At 43.9% G+C, this 21,429-nt stretch overlaps 1 protein-coding gene across 1 annotated transcript in view; it reads left to right on the top strand.

Annotated features, from left to right (window-relative positions):
- Positions 1–21,429, top strand: part of SCLT1 (sodium channel and clathrin linker 1) — a 250,067-nt gene that overhangs the window by 108,177 nt on the left and 120,461 nt on the right. Inside the window, 1 exon segment of the mRNA XM_077476898.1 lies at positions 9,758–9,823. Within this exon segment, the coding sequence (XP_077333024.1) occupies positions 9,758–9,823 (66 nt within the window).

Below are 21,429 nucleotides of genomic sequence, written 5' to 3'. Positions count from 1 at the left end.
AAAATGTTTGTCAGATTGGTCCTTCAAGTCTGCTGTGAGTTGCTCCACCAATTTAATATCTGAGATCTTGGTATGCTATTAGTCCATGCTAAAGGGGGTCTATTTTCTCCACAAGCAGAATACAAGCCTTTTCAGCTTTCAAGAGATTGTTGAAAAGAGAATATGTGTATCTCTTAAATGAATGTGGCGTATCATGCAATAAGTAAAGTAGCTGAGTTATCTACCCCTAGATGGAGAGAGACCCCTAGGTCAGGTTTTTGACCCCAGACCAAAAATTGTTCCGCAACGGGCAGTCCCAAAAATATGTAATAATGACCCTTCCATTTTTTGGTGCCTCAAGCAAAAAGAAGATATCAAGGGGTTCATTTTATTGTGATGTTGAGGTTTTTTTTTTACCACCAGGTCAGGATTTTATATCCATATCTTTGACATGATTGCTAAGGATGCCTTGTATGTGAAGAGGAGTATTCAATCTTTTTTGACCTGTGAACATGTGATGTGTATTTCACATTTCCCTTTAGTTATAAAGCTTGGTTATGATCATCTAAGGTCAAAGTGGAGGCATTTCTGACTGGTGTAGCATTTAAGCAGAGTGTTTAGAAGAGAATGATCACCCTAAAGCTATGGTAAGTATCTGGTAGCAATCTGAAAAAGGGTGCCAACTGCATGCCTCTCATGATGTCCAATTTGGACCTGTGTAAGGAGCATCTCGGACATGAGTTTGTTTTGGGAGGTGAAATGATACAATTTGAAATGGCCTTTTGCAAGAAGAGTGCAAAATTTAGAGTTTATTACACTATAAACCCAAGATGGACAGCATTTGGCTACGGTGTGGGGCTATAGAGGTCATTTTGAAAATGGACTTGGTTGGTGATAATAGTGTCTCTGTAGAGGCTGTGAACCTATCTGCAGCATATGTGGGGGGGGGGGGAGTTTACACCCATGGTAAGTTTTTTGTTTTTCTAGAGGAAATTGAAAGTATCCAAAGTTTCCAATCCTTCTGGTTGTACCAATTCAAAAATCTAGTCAGATGCACTGCCACATGGTATTTCACAGGGTCTAGAAACCCAATGCCTCCCTTTTTCTTCCAAAGCGTTAAGGTTGATCTTTAAAACCAATACTTGTAGAGTGCAGCACTTTAAGTATCCCAATACATATAAACATTAAAGTGGCACTTTTACACTAAATGATCCTTTCTAATAATGTTCTAAAAGTGTGAATAATTCATATATATATATATATATATATATATATATATATATATATATATATATATATATATATATATATATATATATATATATGAGAGAGAGAGATATGCACAATAAAAATATAAAGCATCTTGTATGTAATAATAGAACAGTGCAAAAAGCACAAAGTGTCCCAGTGTATTGCCAAAAACAAAGAAAATCTTCCTATTACAGCTGAAGTTTCTCAAAGCATGATAATTCCACATCAATGTGTTGCCAATAGCTGCCCTTGCGTAGTTTTTTGGTCCGTCAGAACAGCATATAGACAAACGGTTTTCCCGATAGAAATTGATTCCGTCGGAAAGATTTAAAACGTGTTCTATTTCTAAGTCCTTCAGAATTTTCTTCTTGCTACCTTATCAAAAGCTTTCCGTGGAAAGGAGAATCGTGAGAATATTTTTCTCTTGAGTGATATAAATGTTATTAGGTGCCCGTTGCGTGTTATGCATGGTTTCTCATTCTGGAAGAAAGCCAGATTGATCAGAATGGATGAATGAGAAAGGGTATGTGCAGTAGTAATCGAGTCACCAGAATTCAGGTAAAACATTTAAAAGGGATATTGGCCTATAGCTAGGGCACAGTTGTAACTCTTTGCCCTCCTTTGGGATGACCGGTATTTGTGCCTGTAAAGTGTCTCTTGGTTACGTGTGGTCTTGTTGGATGAAGTTGTAAGCGGTCATGAATAGAGTAGCCAGAGTATCTTGAAATTATTTATATTAGCCCATTCTTTTAAACCTCCACAACCCGGCTTTCTATTTTTGTATTTCTGTATTTCTGTATTTCCCCAACGTCATTTAATAGATGGTCATCTTCCAACCTTATTCGAGCATACAAGTTTACCACACCTGATACATTTTAAACCATTTCCATCCCTATGCGAAACTCGTGGCATCCTGAACCTGGAAATTTTCTGTTATCTCCAAATTAAACACTTCTTTACTCCCTGCCTCCGCAGAGATGTCCTTGCCAGCAATGTCAACATTTGAGCGCACATGTAACAAATATCCACATGCCCGCAGTCTCATTTCCGACATCTATGCTCACCTACTAGACCCCCCACCCCATACTTAACTTCATTATGTAACTAAATAGGATAGAGATTTGGGACTCCAACTAGACGTCAAAGACTGGTCGGATATATGGGAGCCCATCAAAGCTACCTCTCAAAACATTGTAGCGATGAACTATAAAGTCCTCATGTACTGGTACCTTATCCCTGCCCAGATTCCCAAATACTTCAACGCATACTTCCCCCCACTGCTTTCGTGGCTGCACAGAGGCAGGCACCCATCGCCACATCTGGTGGACGTGTCTCTTGGTAAAAACATTTTGGACTGAAACTTTCCATATACTCTCCACGCTGTTTAACAGCTCACTAGACCTGAACTCAGCAACGGCCCTGCCCAACAAAAAATCCCTGGAAGTGACTCGCCTACAATTTTAACTTCTCCTGCAGGTTACCACTGCAGTGAAGCAAATGATCGCCAAGGCCTGGAAAACTCCATGTCTTAACACTATTGAGACCAAAAACAGAATCACTAGAGCCATGATCCATGCCAAAATAGAAGCATTTTTTTTTGACAGAATCCCAAAATACAAATGCTTGTGGCAGCCGTGGATAGATCACTTCCTCCCCTCGGATTTTGACAAATCTCTATTGTCCCCTTGAGCTCCCCAAAAACATAACCTCAGAGCCGCTCTGATATGGATCTTTAATCTCATCCTAACCCCAACCCCCCCCCCCCCCCCCCCCATGGGACCCTCCTCTCCCCTCCGACCTTCCCCCGGTATTTCTATAGTTCATGTTTAACGTCTCGTCACCTGACATTTCAGACATATATTTTTTTTCCCTCTCCCCCTCTTTCCATCTAGCTTCCAAATCATGTTTCTCTTTTCACCTGTTGGATCTCTTACCTACTGGTTCCCTCAATCCGCGATAACCCATTCCAAGAAAGGCGATCTGTTCTGATCCCAACTACTTCTGATGCTCCAGGAGTCAGAACATTAAAATATGCATAATATCCCCTCTCACCGCCAACCTCCTCTACCCCTTGGTTCACCAACTCCCTCACTTTCCTCCATATATTGTTTGATGCCCTTCGCATACTGAGTTTCATGTTATCACACACACAGATATCACCTCTCTGTGGGTTTTTTCTTCCTTAAACTCAGTGGGCATCTGCAAAATCCCTTAACCTCAGGTACCATGAGACTATGCAATTATTATGCACTTAAATGTTGTATCACTATTTTTCCTTACACATCTTTGCGGGCTGCGACCCAGCCATCTACCTTTTGCATCTTTGTCTATATGGTTCTGACTCCCTTGTCTGAGGGCTAAATTGTACCTATTCATACCCCACATACGTCATCTTTATACCCTGTCAATAAAATATTTAAACAAGAAACTATTTATATAAGGACAACGTCACATCTGGGTGTGAGGGTTTCCTGAATTTCCTATTTTTGTGGTCAAGATTGAATTCTTCCCTAGAAATGGGTTGCTCTAGTTCATGAATAGCATCCTCTGGCAGACATGGCATACCTGAATCCCGTAAATGCTAGAAAATGGCAGAATGCGTCTGAGAAGTCGATATCTGGGAATTGGAGAACACTAAGGTATATTATTTGGAATAGTAAGATTTACTTTTATTAACTGGACTGCATGAAGAAGTTCAGTAAAGCAAGTTAGTGAATATCAATGTGTTTACAAATGTTTTTGCCTTTATCAAATTATTGCGAAAGACTGAGTAATAATTAGGCTGCTCTTTAATGTATTATTTAATTATCCTGCATAAGCAGCACACAAACTGAAACAGTGTAATCAATAAAAAGTATATTCTGGAAATGTGGTAGTTGGAGTTTTTATCACTGTGACAAAATTATCACCTAATGTGCAGATCGAACATTCATAATGAAGCAATTTTCCCTTAGCTTTCAAAGCCTCAAATATATCTTGCTTAGTTTTGTTTATGTGCAGTGCGCTTGGTGAAAAAATGAATAGATCATAGTTAAAAGTATTTAGCCTTTATTTCAATATATTGTGAAAAGAGCAGTGATGTGCAGTAACTTATAGCAAACAATAGTTAGGCCAGTTTCAGCACTGTATATAAGCAAATCATTTCCTGATTCTATGGGTTATTGAAAGTTGCATGCTACTCCTTTTTTGCAGTTTGAAAGACCATATATCCTATGAAAACAGTTTACACATGTTCATAATACCCTTTTTAGAAGCCTTTTAGAACTGAGGATTATTGAAACCCCATTTGTATTCTTTGCCATATTATTTCATTTGAGTCCGCCTTGTTATTACTGTAATGTGATGGGAAGCACAAGGGCAGCAGACCTCTAGATTAGCTTATAACTTCAGTTGCGTATATTTCTGAATCTTCTGATCATTTTTGATATGAATTGGACTGTATTTACAGATCCTTGTGCCCGTGGCACTGCTGAGTGATGATGCTCTTTATTAAAGCTTCAACCATTATATCATGTCAGAAAGTGATAATGGAGGAGGAATGCAGCCTACTTCATATGGTTACGTAGTTAGTCGGTCACAGGTCCCTCTAGTTCAGCCAATAGAAAAAAATAGGCAGTCAGTACATCAAGAAGGATCAATTTTCAAATATGTACACCATAGTTTGCAGAATCTATAACTTTCAGACTAAATAATATATACTGATTTTATATAAAATGTAGCAGAATATATTTTGGCCTAAATTTATGAAGAAACACTATTTGCTAAATTTTATAACCAAAACAAAGAAAAATGTTTTTGTTTTTCACTAAAAGAAAGCTCTGATCTGTTTCAAAAAATGCTAAAAATTGAATTTGGATACAGTGTTGCGTGACTGAGTAATTGTTATTCAAAGTGTGACAGCGATGAAAGCTGCAAATTGACCTGGGCAGAAAAGGGGGTAAAAGTGTCCGGTATTGAAGGACGCTGATGTCTCACCTGTCCTCCAGTAAATCGAATGCAGTGCAGGTTGCACTGCATTAGATTCTTCCCCAGCCAGTACACTGACGCAGGGACCCAGTAGTGACGTTTTACTCGTTGCATCCAGGTCAGCAAGGAGAAGGGGAGAAGAGAGGACACATATCCACTTGGCTTCCTCCTCACTCCGGGAGTGTTTGGAAGCAATCAGGCAGGCATGCAATGGCCCTGTAATCTATTTTTTATTATATCAAGTCTTACTGCCTCCTTGTAATGCTCTGTGAGCTTCTGTGCCTCTCCTTTTTGCCCCCACTCCTGTTTTATTTTCAAACAAGCAGTGCACTTTAGTTGCAGTCATGTGCACTGTTGTATTTACATTACAAATCCCATAGTCTATAGTGCTTGGTCAATCTCAGAAGTGGGAGAGGGTGGCTATGCGGGACCATAGAGAGCCAACATAGCCACCTTCTAACAGAAAGCTGGATCACAACAGCAAAAAAAAAAAAGGGGGGGGGGGGGTTTGAGGATATGGACAAGGCTGAGAGCAATAGAAGTTACATTTCTGAGTTAAGAATACATTTATTAAATACATTTTTTTTAAAACCATGGTTTAATGTCACTTTAAGTAATGACACAGTTAATGCCAAATAATCAGACCCATAGCATAAAGGGTCCAGATGGGGCGTACAGGTGTGAGAATTAAAATGGTTAAAGTGGAAGTCCACCCTAACACTTATATTCTCCCCTCCAATCATTAATGTGAAAAGTTCAGCCTTATGCCTCAAAATGAAAAAATCAGTTTTTCTCCCTTTATTTTGCAGTATCCAGTGCCGTCACATGACTTCAATTCTACTTCCGTCTGAGTCTAAAATCAGCCAGTGGGTTACAGAAATCTAGTGACATCGCTTCCAGGGAGGGACACTGTTCCTGTGTAGCCAGTGGGCGTATACAGGATGGGAGGAGCTGATTATAGGTTCCTGCCCAGTTTTCTCTCATCAGTAAGGATGCATTGTACATCCTAATTCATGAGAAAATTAAGAAATAAAAAAGAGCCATCCACACAGGACACAGGGGGACCCATCCACACAGGACAAAGGGGGGGGACCCATCCACACAGGACAAAGGGGGGGGACCCATCCACACAGGACAAAGGGGGGGACCCATCCACACAGGACAAAGGGGGGGACCCATCCACACAGGACAAAGGGGGGGACCCATCCACACAGGACAAAGGGGGGGACCCATCCACACAGGACAAAGGGGGGGACCCATCCACACAGGACACAGGGGGGGGACCCATCCACACAGGACACAGGGGGGGGACCCATCCACACAGGACACAGGGGGGGGACCCATCCACACAGGACACAGGGGGGGACCCATTCACACAGGACACAGGGGGGGACCCATTCACACAGGACACAGGGGGGGACCCATTCACACAGGACACAGGGGGGGACCCATTCACACAGGACACAGGGGGGGACCCATTCACACAGGACACAGGGGGGGACCCATTCACACAGGACACAGGGGGGGGACCCATTCACACAGGACACAAGGGGACCCAACCACACAGGACACAGGGGGGGACCCATCCACACAGGACACAGGGGGGGACCCATCCACACAGGACACGGGGGGATCCATGCACACAGGACACAGCAGGGACCCATCCACAGCGGTTAGCACTCTCACCTAGCAGTAAAAAGGGTCGCTGGTTCGAATCCCAACCACGACACTACCTGCCTGGAGTTTGCATGTTCTCCCTGTGCCTGCGTGGGTTTCCTCCGGGTACTCTGGTTTCCTCCAACACTCCAAAGACATGCAGGTAGGCTGATTGGCTTGGGTCCAAAAATTGGCCCTAGTATATGAATGAGGACCTTGGATTGTGGGCTCCTTGAGGGTAGGGACCGATGTGAGTGTGCAATGTACAGGGATAAGGACAATTGTAGACACTCACCCAGGTTGAACTGGATGGACTTGTGTCTTTATTCAACCTTACTAACTCTGAAACTATGATCCGGGGGGGCTGGGAGGTGCTGGGCTTTGAGTGAAGATTAGCACACGAGAAGGTACCTGCACTACTTTAATGCAACTTTTGATGCGACTTTGAGAGAGTGTAAAGCTGGATCAAAACTCCAAGGTCGCACTCTATCCTTAGGCTACATTTCCACTAGTGCGACTCCAAGCTGTGCAATTTATAGAGCAACTTTGAGTGCAGCTTTGATCCAACTTTACGCTCTTTGGATCAAAGTTGCAGCAAAGTAGTGCAGGCACCTTTTTAAAGTTGCATAGATGGGAGCGTTTGCCATTGAAATCAATGGGCTGTGACTTGTCATGTGACTTTGTGTCCAAAGTCACATGACAAGTCACACTAGTGGAAACAGAGCCTTGAACTCATTACTCACATGTAATGAGCAATAGAAATCAATCTGTATCCTTCCAAACTTTCAAAAATGTTCCCTTTTACTCCATTTCTTTCATATTTCTTCCCCAGTTCCCTCCGCCATTCACAGAAGCTGGGTGTGTGCTACACCATGCTCCCAGTGCCACACCATGCACGCCGTGCCCATCACAGTGCCACACCATACACACAGTGCCATGCAGAAACAACTACGTGTTACACTGTAGAAAATCTGCAGCATGTTGTGTTGTTGTTGTATTATAGTTTCTAACAAACATAACATACTTCTAAAGCCTGACCTCCCCGCCCTCTCTCTCCCTCTCTCTCAGCAGAAGCTTCTAGCCAAAACAAGGCAATGAAGACAGGAGGGGATCAGGTTCTGTGAAGGGGGGATGGGGTGGGGCTGGGCAGGTCTAGGCATGTCTGTCTAAAAACGACTGACAACCTTTTCAGGAAGTAAAAGACAGCTTGGCAAATTCTGATAAAGGGAGATAGGGTTGTCATGAAGAAATGGAAGAAGCTGATTGTCTAGCTTCGATGAGACTTTCTAAGCTTGGCAATCAGCTAGCCAGAAAATTATTAATATTAAAGATAAAGATATTTGGCATACTATTAATAGGAAAAAAAATATTTTTGACTGGTTTTGCTCTTTAAATAAACTGATTACACTGAACAATACACTACTCTTGGCATTCTGCTAAATACAAATAAAGTTTTTTTACCAACTTGAGAACTTTGACATATTATATACACATATACACTTTTTTTTCTATCATTGATATAAAGGCTTGTTCGCACCATTTGCAGTGAAGGAATACCCATGCAACTGTAAAATGTGCGTGTGTTTACACCCACCGAAACCCATTGCTGCAAAATTTTTAACCACTTGCCGACCAGCGCATGACGATGTACGTCGACAGAATGGCACGGGCAGGCAAATGGGTGTACATGTACGTCCCTTTAAATTTGCCGCCCTGCCATTGGGAGCGCGCCGCCGGTGGTGCGCTCCCACGCTGGTCGGGACCTCCGTGAGTCCGGTCGCGGGACCCGCGGACTCGATCGCCGCGGGCATCCCCGCAATCGTCTCACGGAGCGGCCGAATGAAGAAATGCCGCTGTAAAGTGCAACATTTCTCCATTCTGCCTAGCAACTAGTGACGCTGATCTCTGCTCCATGTGATTGGAGCAGAGATCAGTGTTCACTAAATGAAAGCCCAAACCCCCCACCACTAGTAACACACCCCTAGGAACACTTAACCCCTACACTGCCACCCACTGGTTAACCCCTTCACTGGCAGTGTCATTTACACAGGAATCACTGCATTTATATAGCAGTGATTATTGTATAAATGACAATGGTCCCAAAAATGTGTCAAAAATGTCCGATGGGTCCCCCACAATGTCGCAGTCACAATAAAAATCGCTGATCGCCGCCATTACTAGTAAAAAAAAAATAATAAAAAATTATTAATAAAAATGCTATAAAACTATCCCTATTTTGTAAACGCTATAACTTTTGCACAAACCAATCAATAATCGCTTATTGCGATTTTTTTTTACCAAAAATATATAGAAGAATACGTATCGGCCTAAACTGAGGGAAAAAAATGTTTTTTTATATATTTTTGGGGGATATTTATTATAGCAAAAAGTAAAAAATAATGCGTTTTTTTCAAAATTGTCGCTCTATATTTGTTTATAGCGCAAAAAATAAAAACCGCAGGGGTGATCAAATACCACCAAAAGAAAGCTCTATTTGTGGGAAAAAAAGGACGTCAATTTTGTTTGGGAGCCACGTCGCACGACCGCGCAATTGTCAGTTAAAGCGACGCAGTGCCGAATCGCAAAAAGTGGTCTGGTCTTTGACCAGCAAATTTGGTCCGGTCTGAAAGTGGTTAAAGACATGCCAGCATTATTTTTATGTGTTGCACGCACATAGGGCAGCCCATTCAAATTTACGGGCTACTTTAAAACATAAACGCACAAAAAGGCGTGCCCTCTGAGACGCACCTCCTGGTGTAAATTCGTTTTTTTTTTTCATGTAAATGTTAACTTGTATTTCAGGTTGAAGAGTTCTGTATGTTCTATTTTTCTTAATAGTCTCTCTGTTATCTTGCAGCAAGAAGGCAACTTTATGCTCACATCCATTTTACTTTATGTTTTTTAGGAAGAGATAGCAAAGCTTCAGCAGCTAACGAAACAACTTCATGGAGCTCATGAAAAAGTGGAACTGGTAAGCGAAATTACTGCTTCATAAAGGCAGTAATGACTGTGATGTGTGAAATGTAACAGAAAGGATGAGTGAACGTGCGGTACTAAGCTGTCAGTGCGTTTACTGAGGTATGAACAGTACAAATTTTAGGGCCCATTACAAGCTTTTCATAAGGCAAGTGTAATGGTGTATTGAAATCACAGGCTAAGTCTATTTTGGTACTGAATATTCTTCTACCTTCTAATATTTGAAGGGGGAATGAAAAAGCCATAAAAGTTTTTCCAGGAATGTGAAAATCTAGGTTCAGACGATTTATCAGATTTTAAAGAAATTTGTCTTAGATGTTACAGTTGATAATGGCATCAATAGTGGTTTTTCTTGTGATTGTATTTGTAACAGTCACAGAAGATTTTACCCCCTACATAATCATAATTTTTTTTTTTTTTAAATTCAGAAAAGGTCTTAATTTAAATTACATTCAATCATACAATCTAATAATGATACAATAGCAGAGTGTTCACTCTCGCCAAGTAACAGATACTACAAATAGATACAGATACTTGGGCATGAGTTCTTACACAAAATATATCACGACTAAATAAGAAAATAATGAATACCAACAGGGGCACCCCCTATGTGGTTAATGGATAGATTCATGCATAGCATGAATCTGTCCATGGCCACCCTTTCTTCACGTGTCCGGTCCCTTTCTGGAAACCGGGCGCATGAATTATAACGGCGGTAGTATTTTTTTTTTTTTTTGAAGCACCTGATAAGAGCCATAGGCTCTAATAGGCTTCAAAATAGGGTGTACTTGGAGCGCAGAGCACTGCGCTCGAGCCCACCCAGGAGTGTTAGAAAAGCAGATATTAATTCGCTTTTCTAACACTGAATCGCCTCTCTGCCAGTCAGGAAGCGCGGGTCTGATACCAGTTTCCCGATTGGCTGAAAGGTCAGGCGATCCTATTGGACGCCTAGGAGGAGGGGGGTGAAAATGAGAAGGCACCATGATCCACACCACAGGTGGAGGAAGAAAGCTGCCGGACATGCTGCCTGTCCGCTTCATAGATGGGGTAAGTGATGTCTTGGCTGTCCTCTCGGGGGGTTGCCGCCACCAACCGGGGGGGGGGAGAAAATACCACCAGCCACCAGAATTAAGGATGAAAAAACTGTAAATACGAGGGGGACCCTTAGGCTTCATGCACACGAGACGCAGATGCAAACGCTGCTGGACACATGTTGAAACCGGCGTTTAGAAACGCGCGTTTTGCCGCGATTTTTACCGCGATTTAGCGGCGTTTTACCGCGTTTTACCGCGTTTGCGTTTAGTTAAGCTAACATCATAGACCCTCCCCAGCTCAAAAAAACAGTATTATTAACTATTTCAGCAATTTTGTGAGACCAGAGTGAGTAGCAGCAGCTGTGAGAGCTGCAGTGTACTTGTATTTAGCGTGTCACTTGCCATGGCACCTGCCACAAGTTGTGGATTGTCCACTTGCCACGTGACTTGCCACATCACCTGCCACGTCACTTGCCACGTCACCTGCCACAAGTTTTGGATTGTCCACTTGCCACGTCACTTGCCACAAGTTGTGGATTGTCCACTTGCCACGTCACTTGCCACGTCACTTGCCACAAGTTGGGGATTGTCCACTTGCCACATCACCTGCCACGTCACCTGCCACAAGTTGTGGATTGTCCACTTGCCACGTCACTTGCCACATCACCTGCCACGTCACTTGCCACGAGATGTGGATTGTCCACTTTCCACGTCATCTGCCATGCCACCTGCCACAAGCTGTGGATTGTCCACTTGTCACGTCACCAGCCACATCACCTGCCACAAGTTGTGGATTGTCCACTTGCCACGTGACTTGCCACATCACCTGCCACGTCACTTGCCACATCACCTGCCACAAGTTGTGGATTGTCCAACTGCCACGTCACCTGCCACAAGTTGTGGATTGTCCACTTGCCACGTGATTTGCCACATCACCTGCCACGTCACTTGCCACATCACCTGCCACAAGTTGTGGATTGTCCAACTGCCACGTCATCTGCCACAAGTTGTGGATTGTCCACTTGCCACGTGACTTGCCACATCACCTGCCACGTCACTTGCCACGTCACCTGCCACAAGTTTTGGATTGTCCACTTGCCACATCACTTGCCACGTCACTTGCCACAAGTTGTGGATTGTCCACTTGCCACGTGACTTGCCACATCACCTGCCACGTCACTTGCCACGTCACCTGCCACAAGTTTTGGATTGTCCACTTGCCACGTCACTTGCCACAAGTTGGGGATTGTCCACTTGCCACATCACCTGCCACGTCACCTGCCACAAGTGGATTGTCCACTTGCCACATCACTTGCCACATCACCTGCCACAAGCTGTGGATTGTCCACTTGCCACGTCACCAGCCACATCACCTGCCACAAGTTGTGGATTTCCACTTGCCACGTGACTTGCCACATCACCTGCCACATCACTTGCCACGTCACCTGTCACAAGTTGTGGATTGTCCACTTGCCACATCACTTGCCACCTGCCATGTCACTTGCCACAAGCTGTGGATTGTCCACTTGCCACGTCACTTGCCACGTCAGCTGCCACGTCACTTGCCACAAGATATGGATTGTCCACTTGTCACATCACCTGCCACATCACTTGCCACATCACCTGCCACGTCACCTGCCACAAGTTGTGGATTGTCCACTTGCCACGTCACTTGCCACGAGATGTGGATTGTCCACTTTCCACGTCATCTGCCATGCCACCTGCCACAAGCTGTGGATTGTCCACTTGCCACGTCACCAGCCACATCACCTGCCACAAGTTGTGGATTGTCCACTTGCCACGTCACTTGCCACATCACCTGCCACGTCACCTGCCACGTCACTTGCCACATCACCTGCCACAAGTTGTGGATTGTCTACTTGCCACGTCACTTGCCACATCACCTGCCACGTCACTTGCCACAAGATGTGGATTGTCCACTTTCCACGTCACCTGCCATGCCACAAGTTGTGGATTGTCCACTTGCCACGTCACCAGCCACATCACCTGCCACAAGTTGTGGATTGTCCACCTGCCACACCACTTTCCACGTCACCTGCCACAAGATGTGGATTGTCCACTTGCCACGTCACCAGCCACATCACCTGCCACAAGTTGTGGATTGTCCACTTGCCACATCACTTTCCACGTCACCTGCCACAAGTTGTGGATTGTCCACTTGCCACGTCCCTTGCCACGTCCCCTGCCACGTCACCTGCCACAAGTGGATTGTCCACTTGCCACATCACTTGCCACATCACCTGCCACAAGCTGTGGATTGTCCACTTGCCACGTCACCAGCCACATCACCTGCCATAAGTTGTGGATTGTCCACTTGCCACGTGACTTGCCACATCACCTGCCACGTCACTTGCCACATCACCTGCCACAAGTTGTGGATTGTCTACTTGCCACGTCACTTGCCACATCACCTGCCACGTCACTTGCCACAAGATGTGGATTGTCCACTTTCCACGTCACCTGCCATGCCACCTGCCACAAGTTGTGGATTGTCCACTTGCCACGTCACCAGCCACATCACCTGCCACAAGTTGTGGATTGTCCACTTGCCACACCACTTTCCACGTCACCTGCCACGTCACCTGCCACAAGATGTGGATTGTCCACTTTCCACGTCACCAGCCACATCACCTGCCACAAGTTGTGGATTGTCCACTTGCCACATCACTTTCCACGTCACCTGCCACGTCACCTGCCACAAGTTGTGGATTGTCCACTTGCCACGTCCCTTGCCACGTCCCCTGCCACGTCACCTGGCACAAGTGGATTGTCCACTTGCCACATCACTTACCACATCACCTGCCACAAGTTGTGGATTGTCCACTTGCCACGTCACCTGACACAAGTTGTGGATTGTCCACTCGCCACGTCACTTGCCACATCCCCTGCCACAAGTGGATTGTCCACTTGCCACGTCACTTGCCACGTCCCCTGCCACAAGTGGATTGTCCACTTGCCACGTCACTTGCCACGTCACCTGCCACAAGTTATGGATTGTCCACTTGCCACGTCACATTCCAGTCACCTGCCACAAGTTGTTGATTTTCCACTTGCCACGTCACCTGCCAGGTCACTTGCCGCGTCACCTGCCAGGTCACTTGCCACGTCACCTGCCACAAGTTGTGGATTGTCCACTTTCCACGTCACTTGCCACTTCACCTGCCACGTCACTTGCCACAAGTTGTGGATTGTCCACTTGCCACATCACTTGCCACCTGCCATGTCACTTGCCACAAGTTGTGGATTGTCCACTTGCCACGTCACTTGTCACTTGCCACAAGTTGTGGATTGTCCACTTGCAATTGCAATTGTTTAAAATATCATTTGCAATCATTTTTGAGATTTTTAATGTAAAAAAAAAGGTCACCTTTAAAAACGCATATAAACGCAAACGCGGCTAAACGCGGTAGCGGCATTTTGCCGCGTTTTACCGCGTTTTGCCGCGTTTTGCGTCTGAAACGTGGAAATTTTTGCTTCTGAACGCATTTTTTTGCTTCTGGAAAAACGAGATTAAACGCAACTGCATAAAAACGGAAAAAAACGAGACTGTGTGCATGGACACATAGGATAACATTGAATGAGTTCAGGGGCAGTTGAAAAAACTGTCCAACTGCATCTGAACGCGCGTTTAACTGCGTCTCGTGTGCATGAGGCCTTATACCTGCTCTTATAGACCAAAGATATGTCCACCTCAGCTCAAAAAGTAATATTTTAGAGCAATAGTCAATCCATCACCAGCTCCACTGGAGCCAGACCTGGAGTAGCCAGGCAACTTCCCCATGGTTTCTCATATTTAAGTGGGTTACCCCTATGTTAATATATCAACTTCTAGGATTCCCAGTATACACCGTTTAGGGTCTGTAGAGATAGGGTCCTTTCACAAAGGCTTGTCCGTGTATGGACTCAGCCTGTGTGAAAGGGGCCATAGTGGTCTTGGAAATACTGTTAACTGTTACAATAGTTTCCTAGTAGTGATGCAACTTCGGGCACCGTCAAAGAAAGTGTATGAGGTCCCCCCCTGAAATTCCCCAAGTTACATGGCATCATAGCATGTGGCAATAAAGCCTTTTGGGGAGCTGGAAGGCTGCATTTGATTAAAAACGGGCATTGGTGATAGATTAAATATCTCTCCAGTTTGTTGGGCTTTAACCGCATGTTGCATTTGCTAATTATAGAAGTGCATGGCAGGTGGAATACCGTTTTGGGGCTGCAATTGGGCAAAGGTAAACTCGCAATCACTCGGTCATGCGGCACTGTGCGTAAATGAAATGATGAATCCTGATCTACTGACGGCCTATCTCAAAATGCCAGGACAGTACAAATACCCCCCTAATGTGACCGCATTTTGGAAAGAAGAGAGTCAAATGTATTTAGTAATAGACCAGGCAAATTTTTTGAATTTTTTGTCACAATTTTTTAGAAAATGAAGAAATTAAATCAAATTTTGGGCTTTTTTCACATAGTTATTTTATCACCAGTGCAGTACAGAGTTATCACATGACTGGCGTGGTGGTGATCAGGGATACTTTCTGGTGACCATATGTTAAAAAAAAAAATAGACAAATAATTTTGTATTATATATTTTTAAACATTTATTTTCTTTTTTTTTATTTATTTTATTTTTTTATACAATTTTTTTACATACTTTCATCAGAGTAGTTCACCATAGTGATACTGTACTACTCTAGGGGGGTGATCAGGGTTTTTTAATGTAATGTTCACAGTCATAAATGGCTTTCCATTCATGACAGCATGCTTTCTGTTGACAGGGTGTTATGTAACATGTCAAAGCTGTGGGCAATCACAGCTTTACAACACTAAGCGAGCAGTCATGAATGATAACCGTTTGACTGTTTACATTGCAACCTTGTGATCGCTATGATTGGTCATAGCTCACAGCGGTCGGGTACCTAGCGCTGTGATCTACTGTGTGCGATGTCACTTGATCAGGTTGCTGTGCATGTGTTGGGCCACATACCAGTGTTTTGCCCGGCCTGACTGTGCCGCCTGCTAGCAGTAAGTGTACTGTTAACGGGCAGTAAGTGGTTAAAAACGTTTCAGGGAATTAACTAAGCATTCTGTCAGAAGTAATGTGCACTAATACATTCGTTTCATGTCTATCTGCCCAACCTATGCCAGTGAAACAGAACCTAGCCCGGGTAAACAGAGGGAATAAGGCAGTTTTCAATAAAGAGATTTGTGGCGGGTGCGAATCTCTTGTTGTACGGGATGTGAGCTTTCAGCAGACAGGCAGGGAGATCGTAGCAGCTTCAGCTCTCTCTCTCTCTTGCTGCTGTGATCTGACTTCTCCTGAGATGTTAGAGAGTTTCAGTTAGGGGGTAAAATATAAAACGTATAAATACAGCGCCCGCAAACATACTGAATAAAAGTGAAAAAAATATATATGATGAGCCAATACAAAGTCCAAAAACAAGTAACTCAAGGTGCTCCAATCCAAAGTGAACAAAAGAAAGATACTTGAAAAACTTCAGGTGCACAACACCCCCTTATGTGTCCCCACTCACCAGATCGACGTGACCCCCAGCTTTTCAGTCTGGTGGGTCAGTTTAGGCTTGGTATGGATGTCTTTAGGATGGTGTGTGGAAAGCCAGGTCAGCAGATCCAGGGTTCCTCAATGAAGAGTTTGAGCCAGATAGACATGTACCCAGAAGTGAAAATGGAACTAATAGTGATAGTAATAGTGAAGTACCATCAAAAATTTATTTATTTAAACAAAAGGTTGGTACTTACAAAAAGAGGGATTATAACAAGCATTAAGCATGGAACAGATCGTATGAAACCATTGTTGGTAGCGTGCATTCAAAACGACCGTAACTGACGTCAGTATTCCCGGAAACAGCGTCAACGTTTCGCCCTCCCACAGGGCATCATCAAGGACCTGGTTTACCCTGTGGGAGGGTGAAATGTTGACACTAAAGACATCCATACCAAGCCTAAACTGACCTACCAGACTGAAAAGCTGGGGGTCACGTCGAGATCTGGTGAGTGGGGACACATAAGGGGGTGTTGTGCACCTGAAGTTTTTCAAGCATCTTTCTTTTGTTCACTTTGGATTGGAGCACCTTGAGTTACTTGTTTTTGGACTTTGTGTTGGTTCATCATATATTTTTTCACTTTTATTATGTTTGCGAGCGCTGTATTTATGTTTTATGGTTTCCAAGTGATTAGCACTTTGTGTGTAGCAGCTGCAACTTTTTCACTTTACTGATTTAACCTGTTTTGTCACACCATATATATTTAATGTTTTTCTCAAGGAATGCAAGGTGTTCTCCGATTGGTCTCCTTTTCCCCCCTCACTTACCTTTGTTTGGACGAGCAGTGTACACTAATTGTGGTCATACTCTATGCACACTGCAAATCCCATAGTCCAGTGATGGTGAACCCTTGGCACCCCAGATGTTTTGGAACTACATTTCCCATGATGCTCATGCACTCTGCAGTGTAGGTGAGCATCATGGGAAACGTAGTTCCAAAACATTTGGGGTGCCAAGGTTCACCATCACTGCCATAGTCCATCTTGAGGATAAGCAAGAGAGGGTGGCTACTTTTCTTTATACAGTGGGAACAGGGAGAAAAAAAACGTAGCCACTCCCTAACTGAGAAAAACTTTTGCGATATATATAATTATCAAAAGTTTTTCTCAGTTAGGGAATGGCTAATTTTTTTTTCTCCCTGTTCCCACTGTATAAAGAAAAGTAGCCACCCTCTCTTGCTTGTCCTCAAGATGGACTATGGTATTTGCAGTGTGCATAGAGTATGACCACAATTAGTGTACACTGCTTGTCCAAACAAAGGTAAGTGAGTGGGGAAAGGAGACCAATCGGAGAACACCTTGCATTCCTTGAGAAAAATGCAAAAGAGGTCTGCGAGTGGCGCCTGTGCCAAGGCACGGAACCCAGAACACCACATCAATCGATGGTGACTGCTACAGTGATTGTCCGCTTCCACAATAGTCCTATAGGTATGGCATATGTTTAGCTGGAGTTTAGCTTTAATTAAAAAAAAAAAATATATATATATATATATATATATATAATATTATCCACAAAGTGTTAAATAATAAAGCAATGTATGCACCCAAGCACAACATACACCTTTCATGGTAATGAGAATTTGTGTGCTGTGAAAATGAACCCCATAGCTGTATAGTTCATCTTTGAAACTTACTATATATTCACTAGAACCTTGTATGATACAACTGCAGAGTGTCACTCAAGCTCAGTATTTGTTTTCTGCCACCCATTTTTCAGTTATTATGAGCTAGGATGAATTAAATAATTGAGGTTAAAGCTGCTGTTAGTATCATTAGCTTTCTGAATTAACTTTCATTTCTTGGCAGAAGAAGAGCCATCAAGGTGATTCAGTTATGCAGTGACTGTGCCTGATTAGTTGGCTGCAGGAGCTATGAATTGTATGCGGCTTTCATTGCTAATTTGAATTGTGGATGTGTTATATGTTTGGATGTCATGAAGGTGGAGGGGGAGTTGATACTCGGCACATACTCGAGTATTGTGCTCCCTTAAGCAAGAAATAATGTGTGTAAAAAAACAGCAATGTATAGTAAACCTCATGTCCTATGGCTTCACCTGGTCATCTGGAAGCACAATAGGAGGCACAGCAAAACCTGAAGACGCAAACCAAGCACAGTGAATGGCCGTTGTTTATTTAGATGCCTTGGTTAAATAAACGATAGATTATAATTTGACTCTTCAGTTCTCCTCTTCCTTTTTATTCTTATGTTTCACGTTCTCAGGATTCTGTTTACAGCCATAGCTCATAGTATTCAAAAACTTTGTGCAACTATTCTTCCATTTTTTTCATAGGACGGAAACTATGTGAGGGAACATTGAGGTTCAGGATAGCATACTTTTAGATAAGGATGAGCTCAGGCATGTTTGCAACCGCATGTGCAAAGCCCGCCAGGAATTCACCACTGCTAATCACAGGCAGTGGGACATTTGCCCATCTCTGCAGCCGCGGAATCGGGAAAATGTCTCACTGCTTGTGATAAGCACTCCGCAGTGCTGACTTCCTGGCAGGCTCTGCTCTTGCGGTTGTGAACACGCCTGAGCCCATCCTTACTTTTAGGTGGACAATTCCTTCTTGATAGCAGAGACCCCAGACTACCTGAACGAGCTAAGCACACGTGGATATCCTAAGAGAAGTTCAACTTTTAGGAGAAAATAATAAATGCACATATTTTTGCAGGAAAAAAAAAATGTGCATTTATTATTTTTTCCCTAAGCAGCATGGAACATTGCGTTCATGATCAGTGGCTCAGGGGTGCAATGCCAGACTCCTGCAAACAAGACATGCAGCTTTCAGCCCATACCTGCATATGAACTGGCCATTTACAAGCTGTGGGGCTTGATCAGCGACCTCGCAGTACATTCAGAACTACAAGCTGTCAGCCACAAAGGCTGACGGTACTTGTAGTTTAGGTAATTTCCCGCAAACTGTAAATGGATGATGCAGGCTGTGTGGGAAGAGCCCCGCACAGTCGATATATTTTCAAATGGTGACAGCGGTGACCAGGAGAAGTTCCCGCTTGCTGTCACTGGGAGGGGGAGGGAGGCTGCAGCTACTGGAACATGTCCCAAAAGGTAGCTTATCCCTTAACAGAATACTTGAAACATTCCTGCTCAAAATCCTTTGAATGAAATATGAGGAGTCTCGTGTGTGGAAACCACTGTCCCAAACTAAGCAGTATATGAAACGCAAAGAACTGGAAATGACATAAAAAACAGGTATCAAAATATACTTGATTGAATCACATGGTACAAAAAACTTAAAGCTGAATTTCGGATATGGTAAATTTGTACATAGTTACATTGGCCCAGCATTCTCTGAATGGCATTACTGCTTAGCGTCCAACCTCCTGTGTTCAGAATTCATCGGGTCAGCATGGGACCCATAAGGAAGTGGAGATCAATGGAGTTGTGGTGTCTACTTTGTTATTTCCAGCTTCCAGGGGCATTGGCCAGGTATGGTATATACATAGTTACATTGGTCCAAGCTGTGTATATAATTGCCATACTTGGAATTCCTCCTTAAATGTGAGTCTCAACCTAAAACTATCCAACTGTCACGCACCTGGTTATTGAGCTTGATATGCAGAGGGAGGCTTCCCTTACAGTCCTGACTCGCAACCCCTGGTAGAGCTGACGGGAGGCACAGGAGTGCAGGACAGCACAAGTGCCTGGCAGGATCAACAGCTGGTATGCAGGTCTGGTGCTCTGGATGTAGCTGGGACAGCAGGAATAGCAGGTGGAATGCAGCAGACTAGAAGCTGAAGCTGGAAGGCAGGCAGTCACAGGATTCAGATGGATGGTCCCAAGGATTGAGACACAGGAAGGTCAGGCAGCCCAGGTCATACTGGAGAGCAGTACTGGAACAGGTGCAGAAGGAAGGTCACTAGGCAAGCGGGGTTGGTAGCAGACTGGTGCAGATAAGCCAAAGGATCAGGCAGGAGAGAGGTCATGGACAAGCCGGGGTCAGATGCAGTTGGATGGCAAGGATAGTCACAAGGCAAGCAGATAGTCTCAGGAGCGGATCAGGAACACAGGAAACTCTCACAGAACGCTGTAGATCAGGCAGCAAGATTCCTCTGCCATGACAGGGTTTAAATAGTGCTTCTGGCGCCAATGGCTTTGGGCCCGCACGCACACATACACGCGCAAACTGTTGCTCTCAGCAAGCCTTTCCTGACACCTACTCTGTATTTAAAATGTTGTGACAACATTGTCACCCCCGGCTACCCTACGTCTAAACGGCAGCATACATCAGACATTAAAAAGGCAGGACACTACCAAAATAGTGAAGCTGGAAGCATGTCAGCACCAACGTTACAACTTTGCAATGTGCAAACAGTCTCATGTCAGCATGCAAGATGGATAAGCATGACACCACACAAAATACTCCACATGCTGATGAAAATCAGTTATATTGAGAATGAGCATGAAAACAGGAGAAAATATGCTTTATTCGTATTTCACGCGTATAGTTTCAAATGACACCTGAAGATGAAATCATGGATGATTAGAGCGCTCTGCCCCATAATTAAGCCATGAAAATCGAAGCAGCCATGGATTACAGTAGTATCAGCACTATAATAACCACAGACTATGAGCATGCAAATGTTAGTTCTATGTTAATAATATCTCCAAAGAACATGCATATCCCGAGAAGGAAACAACAGGCTTTGAGGCTTTGACATGGAAATAAAGCAGCGACACAGCCAGAAGTAAAAATGCAGGTATCCGCTACAGATGAGAACTTGCCATGTGGGAACAGACTGATATAGTAAAGCTCCATTTCCAGCTGCTATGCTAATTTCACAACATCAAGCTTCTCTGCTGGATAGTGAGGAAAGTATAGCTGATTAAACTTGCGTTTCCCCTGGTACAGAGGGTTAACAACCATCCAGGTGCAAAGCCACCCAGAACACAATACCCCCCCCCACGCCAGCAACTCTCAGTAGCATTCCCATCCATTTCAAGTGAAAATCCTATTTAATGGAACAAGG

The sequence above is a fragment of the Lithobates pipiens genome, unplaced genomic scaffold (genome assembly GCF_037356315.1).
Source record: "Lithobates pipiens isolate NorthernLeopardFrog02 unplaced genomic scaffold, aLitPip1_a1.2 Scaffold_13, whole genome shotgun sequence".
Lineage (NCBI taxonomy): Eukaryota > Metazoa > Chordata > Amphibia > Anura > Ranidae > Lithobates > Lithobates pipiens.
Note: the sequence above shows the minus strand (reverse complement) of the source record. Positions and strands in the feature narration are given on the sequence as shown.